Below are 13,329 nucleotides of genomic sequence, written 5' to 3'. Positions count from 1 at the left end.
GATTTAGTCACCAAAAAAGAAGGTTATCTTGCTAATATATGTAATAATTTTTAATTATTTTTAAATCATACTTTCGTATATTCAAGTCTCATTCTTTTAGATAAGATCTTGGCTCATTAATTTCACATATTTGGAAATATATCATGAGAATAGTCTCTAAACGATATGACACGAAAGATGGGTCATGTTACCTCTTTAAAATTTGAAAAATGACCAAAGGAGAGAAAAAGATAAAATAGGCACAAGGATTAGCTTTTAAACACTTGGAAGCTTTTCACAAGAACAATCTCTAATCAAACATACAAGAAAATTATAATGTGAAGTGATATGTGTAGCATGCCCTTTACTAGAATTGACAAACCACCATTGGAACTCGATTTGATCGCCACATCCTTTCAATCATCCATTGTAGTTGTAGGGATGGGATTCTTGTTTGGTTTTCTTTAGTGTTACATGTCCTTGTATAGTTATATTTACCAAGAAATGAGATTATTATTACGAATTAAAAGAAATCACGAATCACTCACCCACTCTTCGATTGGATTTCAAGAAACTTCGATCGTTCATCCTCCATTCCATTCGCCAGATGGAAACATCACGGGACTTGATTATTAGAAATTGTGAAGTGAGACCACTTTAATGAAGGACAGAATAGAATTAAGAAAAGACAAGTTTTGTTGGAATAACGAGGAAGAGAAATCAAGCAAGAGAGTACCTCAAAAAGCGAGTCGATGGCGGAGAAACGAAACTAGGTGGCCATTTGTTATGGGTTATGGAAGCTCTAAGCGTTCCATTGATTTCTCTCCAGAATTTCTCAACCCTAAACAACAATCTTCCTTTCAGAAACCATCAAATTCTCTCTGCAATAGATAAATGTTCAAGTTCAAAGCAATTGAAGGAAGTTCACGCTCGCATGCTGCGCACCGGTCTCTTCTTCGACCCCTTTTCTGCCAGCAAACTCTTCACAGCCTCCGCTCTTTCGTCCTTCTCCACTCTCGACTATGCTCGCAACGTGTTCGACCAAATTCCCCAAGCAAATCTCTACACTTGGAACATCCTCATTCGAGCTTACGCTTCCAGCTCCGACCCTTTTCAGAGTTTCGTAATATTTCTGGATTTGCTTGATAAATGTGAGGATTTGCCTAATAATTTCACTTTCCCATTTGTTATTAAGGCCGCTTCGGAGCTTAAAGCTTCACGGGTTGGGACAGCTGTTCATGGAATGGCGATTAAGCTGTCGTTTGGTATGGATCTTTATATCCTTAATTCTCTTGTGCGATTCTATGGGGCATGTGGGGATTTGAGTATGGCTGAGCGATTGTTTAAGGGTATTTCTTGCAAAGATGTAGTGTCTTGGAATTCCATGATTTCGGCTTTTGCTCAGGGGAACTGTCCAGAAGATGCATTGGAGTTGTTTTTGAAAATGGAGAGGGAAAATGTGATGCCCAACTCTGTAACAATGGTGTGTGTTTTATCTGCTTGTGCGAAGAAGTTGGATTTGGAATTTGGGAGGTGGGTTTGTTCGTACATTGAAAGGAAAGGAATCAAAATGGATTTAACTTTGCGTAACGCCATGCTTGACATGTATACAAAGTGTGGAAGCGTTGATGATGCACAGAAGCTGTTTGACGAAATGCCTGAAAGAGATGTCTTCTCTTGGACCATCATGCTTGACGGGTATGCGAAAATGGGCGACTATGATGCTGCTCGGGGAGTGTTCAATGCAATGCCTGTGAAAGAAATTGCTGCTTGGAATGTTCTCATATCTGCTTATGAACAAAACGGTAAACCTAAGGAAGCTTTGGCCATTTTTAATGAGTTGCAGCTGAGTAAGATTGCAAAGCCCGATGAAGTCACTTTAGTTAGTACTTTGTCAGCTTGTGCTCAATTGGGAGCAATCGATTTGGGTGGATGGATTCATGTGTACATAAAAAGGGAAGGGATAGATCTAAATTGCCATTTAATTTCTTCTCTTGTAGACATGTATGCTAAATGTGGTGCTTTAGAGAAAGCTCTTGAGGTGTTCTATTCAGTGGAGGAGAGAGATGTGTATGTTTGGAGTGCCATGATTGCTGGTTTGGGAATGCACGGCCGTGGGAAGGCAGCAATTGATCTATTCTTCGAAATGCAGGAAGCTAAGGTGAAGCCAAACAGTGTGACGTTTACAAATGTATTATGTGCCTGTAGCCATACTGGCTTAGTTGATGAGGGACGGGTGTTTTTCCATGAAATGGAGCCAGTTTATGGGGTTGTTCCTGAGACGAAGCACTATGCTTGTATGGTTGATATTCTCGGTCGTGCCGGGTTTCTTGAAGAAGCTATGGAGTTGATCAATGAAATGTCTATAACTCCAAGTGCCTCCGTTTGGGGTGCTTTGCTTGGTGCTTGCAGCCTTCATATGAATGTTGAGCTTGGTGAATTAGCTAGTGACCAATTGCTCAAGTTGGAGCCTAGAAATCATGGTGCTATTGTACTTTTATCAAACATATATGCTAAAACAGGAAGATGGGAAAAGGTTTCTGAGTTGAGGAAACTAATGAGAGACACTGAACTGAAAAAGGAACCTGGTTGTAGTTCCATTGAAGTCAACGGCAACGTCCACGAGTTTCTAGTGGGCGATAATTTGCACCCTTTATCCAGCAACATCTATTCAAAGCTGGACGATATTGCAACAAAACTAAAACCAGTTGGTTACGAACCAAACAAATCCCATCTTCTCCAGCTCATCGAAGAGGACGACCTCAAGGAGCAGGCCTTAAGCCTTCACAGCGAAAAGTTAGCCATCGCATTTGGGCTTGTTAGTTTGGCTCCATCTCAACCAATTCGAGTTGTGAAGAATCTTCGGATTTGTGGAGACTGCCACGAATTTGCTAAGCTTGTATCTAGAGTTTACGACAGAGATATATTACTTCGAGATCGATATCGATTCCATCATTTTCGAGATGGGCATTGTTCATGTATGGATTACTGGTAAAGCTGCAAAAGAATGGATTCTACGTTCACTTGCTCTGTTTGGTGCATGAGTTGAACTTCACAACACCAATAGCCACAACCTTTGGACTTTTGTAATTATATCAATATGCACTTTGGAGAAGCCTTATATAAAATTTGATTTAAATTTGTAATTAGAATTTTCTTTAGAAAATTGTCTATGCATTTACTCTTATAATTCATTTAATTAGTGGATGAATGATTTCTAAAGATAATAGTAATAAATGATATAAATTATTTAATTAATTTAAATTATAAATTTCACACTGGAAAAAGTATTATACCAGCTCATTTTAATTGTTGCAGCCTCGAAGTTAAGAGCACAATTTTATATTTATAAAAAAATTTGATAATGCATGTATTGATTTTGAGGCTTTTTAAATGGTGTAACCTAAAGTTTAGGTGTGATAGTTGATTTATTAATCCTTACAGCATTTGACCAAATTCTCATCTTAATTATTCTTCCTGTTTTGCTGTTAAATCTAAACTTAGCCTCCAATCATTGAACTCAACGTTTTCTTCTTGGAAACATCATTGAATTTAACATTTAATCATTTACTCCATAAGTGAAAGTGATAACTTGATTGCACTTATAGAAAAAACCCCACACTAAAATAAGATCACATTAAGATAAGATTTTTGTGAGAAGAGACAAAAAAGAAAAAAAAAAAAAAGAGATTTTAAAATTAAAAGATTAAACTTAATTTTAATAGAAGTTAAAATAAATTATATTAAAGTTATACAAAACTATCCGCATGAACTTATATTATCAATTTCAAAATATAAGATTCGTTCTTCCTCTTTACAAGAGAGGAGAGGTGAATCACCATTTTCATTATATCATCAATACAAATTATTATATATATATATATATATATATATATATTTATAAACAAAGTGAAAAGATAAAACACTTTTTGTAAATATAATAAAAAAAGAATTTTGAAAATATTTATTCACTAGTTTAGGTTACATTCATATCCATTTAATTTTTAGTTTTTGAAAACTTACCCTATCCTTTATAAATCAAGTCAAAGGAAAACAATTTTTTTTTTAAAAAAAAACAAAACTTGCTTTTGATAAATATTCAACCCTTATACAAACTATGGTTTAAAAAAATGAAAAGAAAAAAACGCTTATTTTTTTTTAAAAAAAAAATTGAAATAATCCCCAAAAGAACCTTAAAAAAACTGTTTTTAATTTCTTTTGAGAAATATTCATCAAAAAAATTCAAAAAGTTGAGAATCACCAATAAGAATGATAAGGAAAAAGAAAAGGATAAAGATTAAGGATGCTGGACCATTATTCAAACTATATTTACTTCTCTTTTTGGCTGCTGAAAATATCTGGACAACCCCTAAAATATTCTAAAAGTAACATCCATATCCACCTAAGCATAACATTACAAAACAAATCTCTGTCCCTATCCACAACTATGTATACACACAAACATATGCATACATATATATATAGCAATAATTGTACTAATTTGATATGCAGATATTTCAATGAAGATTTGCATTGATTGGGAAAGGTGAACAAAAATCATTCACTTTGATAAGCTAAGAAACTGAAAATTAGCAAAGCATCATCCTATAGCCATTAGCCAGAGAAGAACCCCTTTTTACATTTCCTAACTTATCTCCTCAACCTATAATTATATATATACACAAAGTTCACCTAATAATACTCACATATAACTTTTTGGATAAGAACACTAATACTCACAGATTCTCTTACCTAATATGAGAATCAATAGGAAGAAACACTGGATCAGGAACAACCAATGGCAATTTATCGATGTATGCAAATAGTCTCTTGCAGTTGTCATGCAAAATGGAATTTAGGTCAATCATTTCACTCTTGTCTGTGAAGATCCAAAGGTCGCCAGAGTTGACTCTCTTCAGGCTATCACGACAGAAGGGACACGATTGAGAACGACCGCGCCTGGAAGATGAAACAGACAGACAAGATTCCAGTCATTTATAGAAGTTGAATATGGATTTGAGAGTGGTAGCAATAAATGCAAACTCTAAAGACATTAGGATAGTTATGAAGAATTTTCAGACCCAACAGAGAGAATTTAATTTTACCCCACGAGAGAGAATGCGTTTTGTCTGGAACTACTTCCACTTGCCGACATATATGTTAAATCCATTGTTTTGTTTTTATTTGTTTTCATTATGTTCAACTTGGGATGGAGTGCATGTCAATTACGGCTGAGCTAGACTTAGTATCAAAGAAGGCTTTAATCACATACAAATGCAAATGCTTACCAGTCTCGATAACACTTCAAGCACAGAGAATGGTTGCAGTTGGGCAAAACAACCATGCCGTTAAACTCCATACAAATTCCACACTCCTTCTCTCTTTCTATGTCGATTTCGGACAGTTTCCCCCTTCCAAATTCATCCCTTCTGCTGTACCTGGCATTGCAGACCTCTTTTTGCTTCCTATCTTCCAATTCTGTGATGCCTTTTTGAAGTTGAAGAAGAGAAGGGAAGATTACCACTGTGGATGAGAATGTCAGTCAATTAAAACCACAACCAGAAAAAGAACAAGAAAGTTTGGAAAGCTAAGTTCCAAAACAGATTCATAGCACCAAAATTAACTTAACAAAGTAAAAAGTCACTTAGGTGGTATTCACTCACCATAAAATTCTTTAATGCTTGCTTTTCTCTCATAAATTGACATGGTGGTCTTTCCATCGGGATAAGTCTGCATCATAGCATGGTTCCACAATACAAGAACTAATCAAATGGTAATAACCTCCATTGTCAAGAAATAGAACATTCGAACATCGGACTTTTTTTTCTTTTTCAAAAAGTTATTTAATTGTCAATCCAGATATAATTTAAAGTTAGTAAAGATAAGGGCTTCACTAAATTAATAAAGAATTAAGCCAACATAAACACAACTGGTAATTAGTGCCAAATAGAACCAAAATGAAAAAGGCATACATACCACATAGAGAAGGATTCTTAACAACCCCAATGCACCAGCAAGGTAACAATCAGTCCATTGAACAAGAAAAAGAAACAAAGGAGCAGCAGGGCTGTATGATAATCTCATTTGAACACAAGCTCCATCACTCTCTCTTGGACAGTCTAAAGCACTGCAGACAAAAGGGAAAAAAAGATCAAACGAATAAACAGAGTTTAAGAAAATTTGACCAATTCAAAACAATCATCAAAATTTCAATGCTAATTCATACGAATTTTCCATCACTTTGCCCCTCCCCAAAATTCAGATATTTCTTCAGTTACCTACTTCTCAACGTTTACACAGCCGACATAAAAGCAAACAATAATCAAAATTCCTTACTATTCCTGATAAAAACCACAATTAATTAAACTCCACAACCCCAATCACGAAACCAAACAACTATGCAGCAATTAAGAACATTCTAAATTCGATTCGACATTTCATTAAAGGACATTAACACTCCTTATCCAACATTCAACAATGTACACAGTTTCAAGAAGTAAACAGTCAATTATACTGTAGACAGTATAACAAGTATCTAACCAAAACAAGCAATAGATAGTTAACAAAGTAAATCAAGCCATACACACATCAGAATCAGTTTGTTAATTCTCAAGGATTTATAGCCAAAAAAAGGTACAAAAAAACAAAAAATTTAAGAAAAATTTCGATTCGTAAAGAAAAAAAAAAAGAGGGTTACAGCGTATTGGCATGCTGGACATCGGCTTCAAGTGCTTTAAGCGAATCCTTGAAGGAAAGCTTTCCCATGGCGGTAGAATTTTCCCGGAAAAAAACAGAGTTTCGATCAAAGAAAACAAAGAAACGAATATGAATCAAGTAGAACAAAAATCTCGAGACGAATCACTACTGATTATCTTCATAATCATCATCAAATTGGAAAAAGGAAGAAACGAAAATTTTTTCCGTAATGGAAAATCTGGAAAATTTTTCAAGTAGGAAATTTCTCTCTAAGCAAAACGCCGGTTTCTCTCAGCTGAAAGACGCTCTCTTTTTATATAAAAAAAAATATCCACGTAATGTGTGAATTTACTATCTTACCCTCCTTCACTCAAATTATTTCAATTCTACCCTTAATAAGTTTTTCTTTAATCAAATCTATTTAGATAAGTTAAATATACCTATCAAATATTAATTCTTAGTTTCCTCACTATACTTATGTATTTAATAATTCTCAAAATTTCTTTTTATCAAATTCAACCCTAACAATCTAATTTCACAATTTATATATGGAATCTCACTTAAAAATATTTAACAGTAACTAAATGATATTTTTGACTATATCTTCTTTTTAAAATTATTTATCATATTAGGATTATACAAAATCTTCGAAATATACAAATAACTTTATAAAATAAAACAAAATATTATAAAATGACATATCAATTATGGAAGGTTTTAGTGTAAGAAATTTGTAAGTGTTTTTTTTTTAGGAAAAGAAGTGTGGAGAAGAAAATTAGTTTGGGGCCACAAGAAATAAAAAGATGTGATTGTTGAAATGAGGTGGCGAGTTTTTATTGGGCAATAGTAATTCCTATAAACAGCTGGCGACGCCCAACGTTTTTAATTATGGTGGCTTTGATTAATTTATATTCTAATTCTCATTCATTACAATCAACTCAATTTTATTTATTGTTTTTCTTTTTCACAAAAGGCCATATTAGGAAATTAGGTCAAATTAAAAATATTCCGTTAAATTATTATTTATACCAATAAATATTTCTTTTGGTTCAATTTTAATTGTTAAATTAAGTTAAATTTTTATGAGAAATACTGTTTGCGAATAAATTTTCAAAATACTAAAAATGTTAATAAATGATAATATAGAAATTTCAACCTAAATTTAAAGTTTATTAAAAGTGACAGAAATTTAACTTTAATAATTAGCTAAATTTATTTTTAAAAAATATTAAATTGATCCTTAATTTTTATATATTGGTAATTCGTATTTTCTAAATGTCAAATTTATTTTGAATAAATAAATTTAAATAATAAAAAAAGGTTTTATTATACGTCAATAAACGTAGGATAATTTATAATGAACGATATGAGGTGGGAGATAGTTAGATAAAATTATTGAAAAGTAAATAATTTTCACGATTAGTTGGTCGCGATATTAGAAACATTCTAAAAATTTGGATGGGTAAAAAATTAAATGGAAGTTTAATTAGTAAAAAATCATATAGTGTTAATGACATAATTGGCTGGATTTGTGGTCAAAGGTAATGGGGAATTTTTATAAATTAAAGTATTAATCAAAGTTTGTTAAATTAAATTATGGATAAGGTTGGTATAAATTGACATATTTGTCACTTTCCTTAATAAATTATTACAATTGCTTTTCAAAGAATAAAAAAGTAAATAAAGTATAGCCAATTGGGAATGTAATTGTGTATTCCATTTATTTTTATACTTTATTATTATTTTATAAAATGTTAATGCATCATATTAATTTATAACTATAACTAAAGTATAATGCAATTTGCAATTGGACAATTAATAACTTGTGCTTGTGACCATGAAACTACATTACTTACTCCACTTAATTAATTTCAAAGTTACAAATTTATGAACTAATCAAACCATATATAAACAATACACACAGGTGAAATATCAACCATATAAGATTTTTAAAGATCGAATTATTCCGTAATACTTCATGTTTAAAATTTGGAATTTTTGTTTCAAGTTAATTAATAATGTTTAACTTTAAAGTTCTAATTAGTAGTGAATCTTTGTTGACGGGATTAAGTGGAATTTGAACTAAAATCTAAAGAATGTTAGATGACAATTTTACGATTAAGCTAATTAATAGTATTTGGAATAGTTACAGTTATATATATATATATATATATATATATATATATATATATATATATATATATATATATATAAAACATAAAGTTGAGGGGTTGAACCTATACTAAATCCGTCGATGGTTCAATGATGAAATAATCGTACATATAGTCCAAAAATTGGTAAAATACTAAAAAACTCACACCTCAGCTACCATTTTAAAAATTTCTTCTCAGTTTCTCAAAATTGAAAGTTATTAGTGATAGTAGTCATCATTGATAGCTTTCAATTTGAGAAATATATTATAAGTTTGTATTGTTGATAGTAGCTATCAGTGATAGCTTCTATCCATGGCAGTCACTGAAGAACAGACTTAAGATTTTAAAACTTTTTTACGAGTTGACTAGGCAACATTTGTTATTTTTGCAAATATTTTTCTCCTGCATCCCGTACGACCTGACAACATCATCCTTATTTGTCTTAAATACTTATTAGAGTGAAAGTTCTCCCTAAAACCAATACGAGTCATTTCAGCATGTTTTGTCCTTACTCACATGCATCCCAGGAAAATTCTTCCTATAATCAATCAAGCCACCAAAAAGGAAGTTACTTTGTTGGTATAGGTAGTAACTTTTAATTCTTTTAAGTCTTTTTTAACCTTACTTTTCATGTCCTTAGGATCCCTCTCATTCAGATGTGATATCGGTTCATTCATGTCTCCCCTCCTCAACTCGGTCATTAAAAAATTATTCTAAACATGTGATTGAAATAATAGATAATAAAAAAGATATATACTTGATATTTAGATAATGGGGTATGTTTTAAAGGAATAATTAAGATTATGTTTACTACCAACAATGCTCTCACTAATCTTTATTAATCATTTCACTTATTACACCAATATAATTTAAATTTGATTTATATCATAGGCAGTTTGAACTTCATTAATTAATGTCACATTTATAAATCAATTTTAGTCTATAGTAAATTAACTTGATGTGCACTTTTCTATGAAAAATTAATTTAAATATTAGTTTGAGGTTTTTATAAAATATTTAAATGTCTTTCAAAGGTAGACCATTATGATATTTTAGTGCATACAAACATGAATTTATTTTTAATAATAAAAAAAGTGAAATCATAATACAAGAAAAATGAAGGCCAAAAGTGCCATTAAAGGATGATAAAAATATTAGAAATTCATGATTCAAAAAGGGCATAAAAAATTAGTTAGATATCTCTTGTATGGACATTCTCTTAGAATATGTTTATGTATGTGATTCCTACCAATCAAACAAGATAAATGCAAATATCCATCTTATAAAAAATAAAAATTAGATTAACACGGTGTGAAAAACCATTTAGAGTTTTTCTCCAATTCTTTTAGGTGATTTTTATTTATCATGTGCTCATTCTAAAAAATGAATGCTTATCCAACTTCCCATGGTATATATTAGTACAATAGATGATATGAAGATTAAAAAACGACTTTTTTCTTGTGTGTAGCTAACATATATTCATATCTCGGTTAAGTTATGCGTGCTCTTTTTCTACTATACATATATTCATACTAAAAAATATTCTTGTAAGGATTGATCAATGGTAAAAAAAACTATAGTGTTTTTATTCTATCCTTGAACTTTGCAACTAAGATAAAAGATGTTCACTTCTCTAAAAATATCTCCATATACACTTTAGGATAAAAAAATGTTATTTGACTAAGTATAGATGCTAGACTTATAGACTTTATTATAAGGATTAATAAGAGATATATCAACTCATATAATAAAGTCAACAAAAGCTATACATGGGTAGATATCAAAGACTCGTAAGGTTGACGTGTAGAGTCGATCATGGCGGAAGAATTATGTCTTAACATTTTCCTCCTAGGCCTACTACACTCGCTCGGACTTGCAAATGAAATAACATTCTCAACGATTTGTATTAAAATTAAATTATCAATGGTCTAGTTATTGACTTGGTCTCTTTGCCTTCAAGGTTTGCTTTTTTGAAAATGTTTTAGTCTTCAAAATGTGTTGCTCTTTAGAGATATAGTATTTCTGTCCTAAGTTTGAAAACTTATATATTATTTGAAAGAAAAAAGTCTTTTAACTAATCCTTAAAAGTAAAGATTTTAAATCTACCGCTAACTAAAATCGCTCTTTCTAGTTAATTAAAAAAAATTTAGATCTATAAAACTTGAGATAGTGACTCTACGTTAACAAATTTATTATTTAGGCTTGAACAAATTTGAACTACTTATTCTGTTACAATTTTAAATGAAAGATTGATAAAAATAAAATAAAATTGTTCGGTAAACATGGAATCAAACTATATTTGACCTTTAAACATTAATTGATGTTTCATATATATATATATATATATAATTCTACATCGACCTTTAACTATTTGACCTTTATATTATAAAACATATATATATAATATTTGAATTAATTTTCAAAAACTTCTCTTAGTTGTTTCCATTATTTATTTTTTTAACAAACTTTAACACGTCTTAAATCAACAATAATAATAATAATAATATTTTCTAACAAGTAAGAAAACTTATCAATAAATTAGAGAAATTTCTTAACAAGATAATAATGGCTTTTCTAGAAGATAACTTAAACATATATAGAGAGAGTCAAAGTCAAAGTTGAAGTTGTTGATGGTCATGCAAATTGTTTTGGTTAGAAATTAGTGAATAATATCTATAGAGCTTACAAAGACCGACCCATAGAGTTGATCTATTTAATTTCATTAAGTTTGGAGACTAATCCTGAATTAGCTATAAAGTTTGAGGACGTTGTCCTATAAATGCAAATGTTATAGTAAAAGTGAGAAGTGATAGTAGTTTTAATTCAAACGTCTATATATCGTCTTTTTATCTCATGGAAAATAATACATGTTAAATATCGCTTGGTTATATACTCACTTTAAAATTATAGTTTTAAATACAATAATAATAAATGGTCAAAGCTAAGCAATATGATCAACAAAGCTCAACTTACAAAAAAAGAAAAAACCTAAATCATTAGAGGTTTGATTTTTCATTCCGTTGATGACATTGTTTTAATAATATCCACGGAGAAATAACATGCATTTAAACTTTTTTTTTTTAAATTGTAAGTATAAAAATTAGATTCAAACGGTTAACATATACAACATAAAGTTAAAAAACTATAAAAATATAGTAAAATATGTCAGCGTCTATCAATGATAGAAGTGTATAAATGATGATCTAATGTTATAAAAATTGATCTATCATTTCAAACGAATTTATCAACAATAAAAATATACTACCGATAGACTTTACTTTAAACAATATTGCTATATACTCCGATTTTGTTATAATAACTAAGAAAAAGGTGAGTTTTGTGGGCTAAAGAAGTCAACCAATGGGCTTTCTTTTAATGGGCCAAATATGGAAATAAAGTCATCTATAGACTAACATACATATACTCTTTTAACATTTGAAATTTTATAATTTTGGAAGGAAAGAAAAGAACTAAAACATAAGAAAGGAAAACAAAAACTACAAACGTTTTGATTTTTAGTTAAACTTGGAATACTTTTTTTCTATTTGTAGTTTTTTAACACGGTGTTATATATTTCCTTTCTTATCTTTTGTTTATTTTTTGGCTTAAATTGTTTCCGTCATGTATATTAAATATTTTGATTGTTTGTCAAAAGTTCAATAGACATAATTTCAATCACCAATCAAACACTACCTTAAATGTTATTTGAGATAATTAACATTAGTATTTGTATACATGGAGGATAATTAGCATCAAGTAGTCAAATATATGTGCATTTGTTTAACAGTTTTGTATATAAAAAAATGATAATCAAATAATTACTTAAGTCATTTTTGGTATTCATTTAATTTTAAGTTCTTAAAAGCCAAATCTTTAACTCTTTTTTTTAGTAAAAGAGTCGAATTAAGAATCAAATTACAAAAACGAAAAAAAGGTTTTTAATTTTTTTTTAGTTTTCAAAACCTGACTTGATTTTTGAAAACATCGATAGAAACTAGATAACAAAGCAAAAAAAAAAAAAAAAAAAGTTAAAAGTTCATCTAAAAATGTTTATAGAGTTAATTTTAAAAAATTTAAAACCAAAAACCAAATTATAAGCTTTAGTTAAATGTAAAAGATGAATTTATTAATATTCTCATAAATTTAAGAGATGATTGTAGGCTATTAAAGAGCCTACACAAATGAATTCTAAAAGGTCACTAAATTAACATCTCGAGTTTTAGAAAATAAAATTAAATTTAAAAAACATTTATAAATGTTTAATTTAAAAAATAAGTTATTTTATATAAAAAAAAAAGTTAAAATATTTGACAATAATTTAAAATAACTCTATTTTATACTGTGTTTAGAAAATGTTAAAATAAACATATATATTTAAAAACAAAATTTTTCATTCATTTTTTCCCTCATCAATCCAACCAAAGTCTCAATCTTTTTTAATAACAAAATCATGACATAGCATGTAAACAAACCCTAAAATAACTCTACCTCATAATTATTG

General features: G+C 29.9%; 2 protein-coding genes across 2 annotated transcripts; one reads left to right on the top strand and one right to left on the bottom strand.

Moving 5' to 3' along the window:
* The first annotated feature begins 310 nt into the window (after positions 1-310).
* On the top strand, positions 311-3,125 carry LOC103497087 (pentatricopeptide repeat-containing protein At2g29760, chloroplastic). The gene has a single exon (XM_008459157.3). It carries the CDS (start codon positions 773-775, stop codon positions 2,972-2,974), a length of 2,202 nt encoding a protein of 733 aa, XP_008457379.2. The 5' UTR covers positions 311-772; the 3' UTR covers positions 2,975-3,125.
* A 1,367-nt stretch (positions 3,126-4,492) lies between these two features.
* On the bottom strand, positions 4,493-6,966 carry LOC103497086 (E3 ubiquitin-protein ligase AIRP2). The gene is made up of 5 exons (XM_008459156.3): positions 6,677-6,966; positions 5,956-6,106; positions 5,643-5,709; positions 5,268-5,502; positions 4,493-4,938 (listed from the first exon to the last, which is right to left on the bottom strand). The coding sequence occupies exons 1-5, from the start codon at positions 6,742-6,744 to the stop codon at positions 4,728-4,730; spliced, it is 732 nt and encodes a 243-aa protein (XP_008457378.1). The 5' UTR covers positions 6,745-6,966; the 3' UTR covers positions 4,493-4,727.
* Between the last annotated feature and the right edge of the window lie 6,363 nt (positions 6,967-13,329).

This window comes from Cucumis melo, chromosome 12 (genome assembly GCF_025177605.1).
Source record: "Cucumis melo cultivar AY chromosome 12, USDA_Cmelo_AY_1.0, whole genome shotgun sequence".
NCBI lineage: Eukaryota > Viridiplantae > Streptophyta > Magnoliopsida > Cucurbitales > Cucurbitaceae > Cucumis > Cucumis melo.
Note: the sequence above shows the minus strand (reverse complement) of the source record. Positions and strands in the feature narration are given on the sequence as shown.

Excerpts from the sequence above, each read along its gene's own strand:
- LOC103497086 (XM_008459156.3), bottom strand. The coding sequence starts at position 6,744 with ATGGGAAAGCTTTCCTTCAAGGATTCGCTTAAAGCACTTGAAGCCGAT. Across the intron at positions 5,710-5,955 it reads TAAGAATCCTTCTCTATGTG|ACTTATCCCGATGGAAAGAC; the intron begins GTATGTATGCCT and ends GCTATGATGCAG. Across the intron at positions 4,939-5,267 it reads TTGAAGTGTTATCGAGACTG|GCGCGGTCGTTCTCAATCGT; the intron begins GTAAGCATTTGC and ends TTCATCTTCCAG.
- LOC103497087 (XM_008459157.3), top strand. The coding sequence starts at position 773 with ATGGAAGCTCTAAGCGTTCCATTGATTTCTCTCCAGAATTTCTCAACC.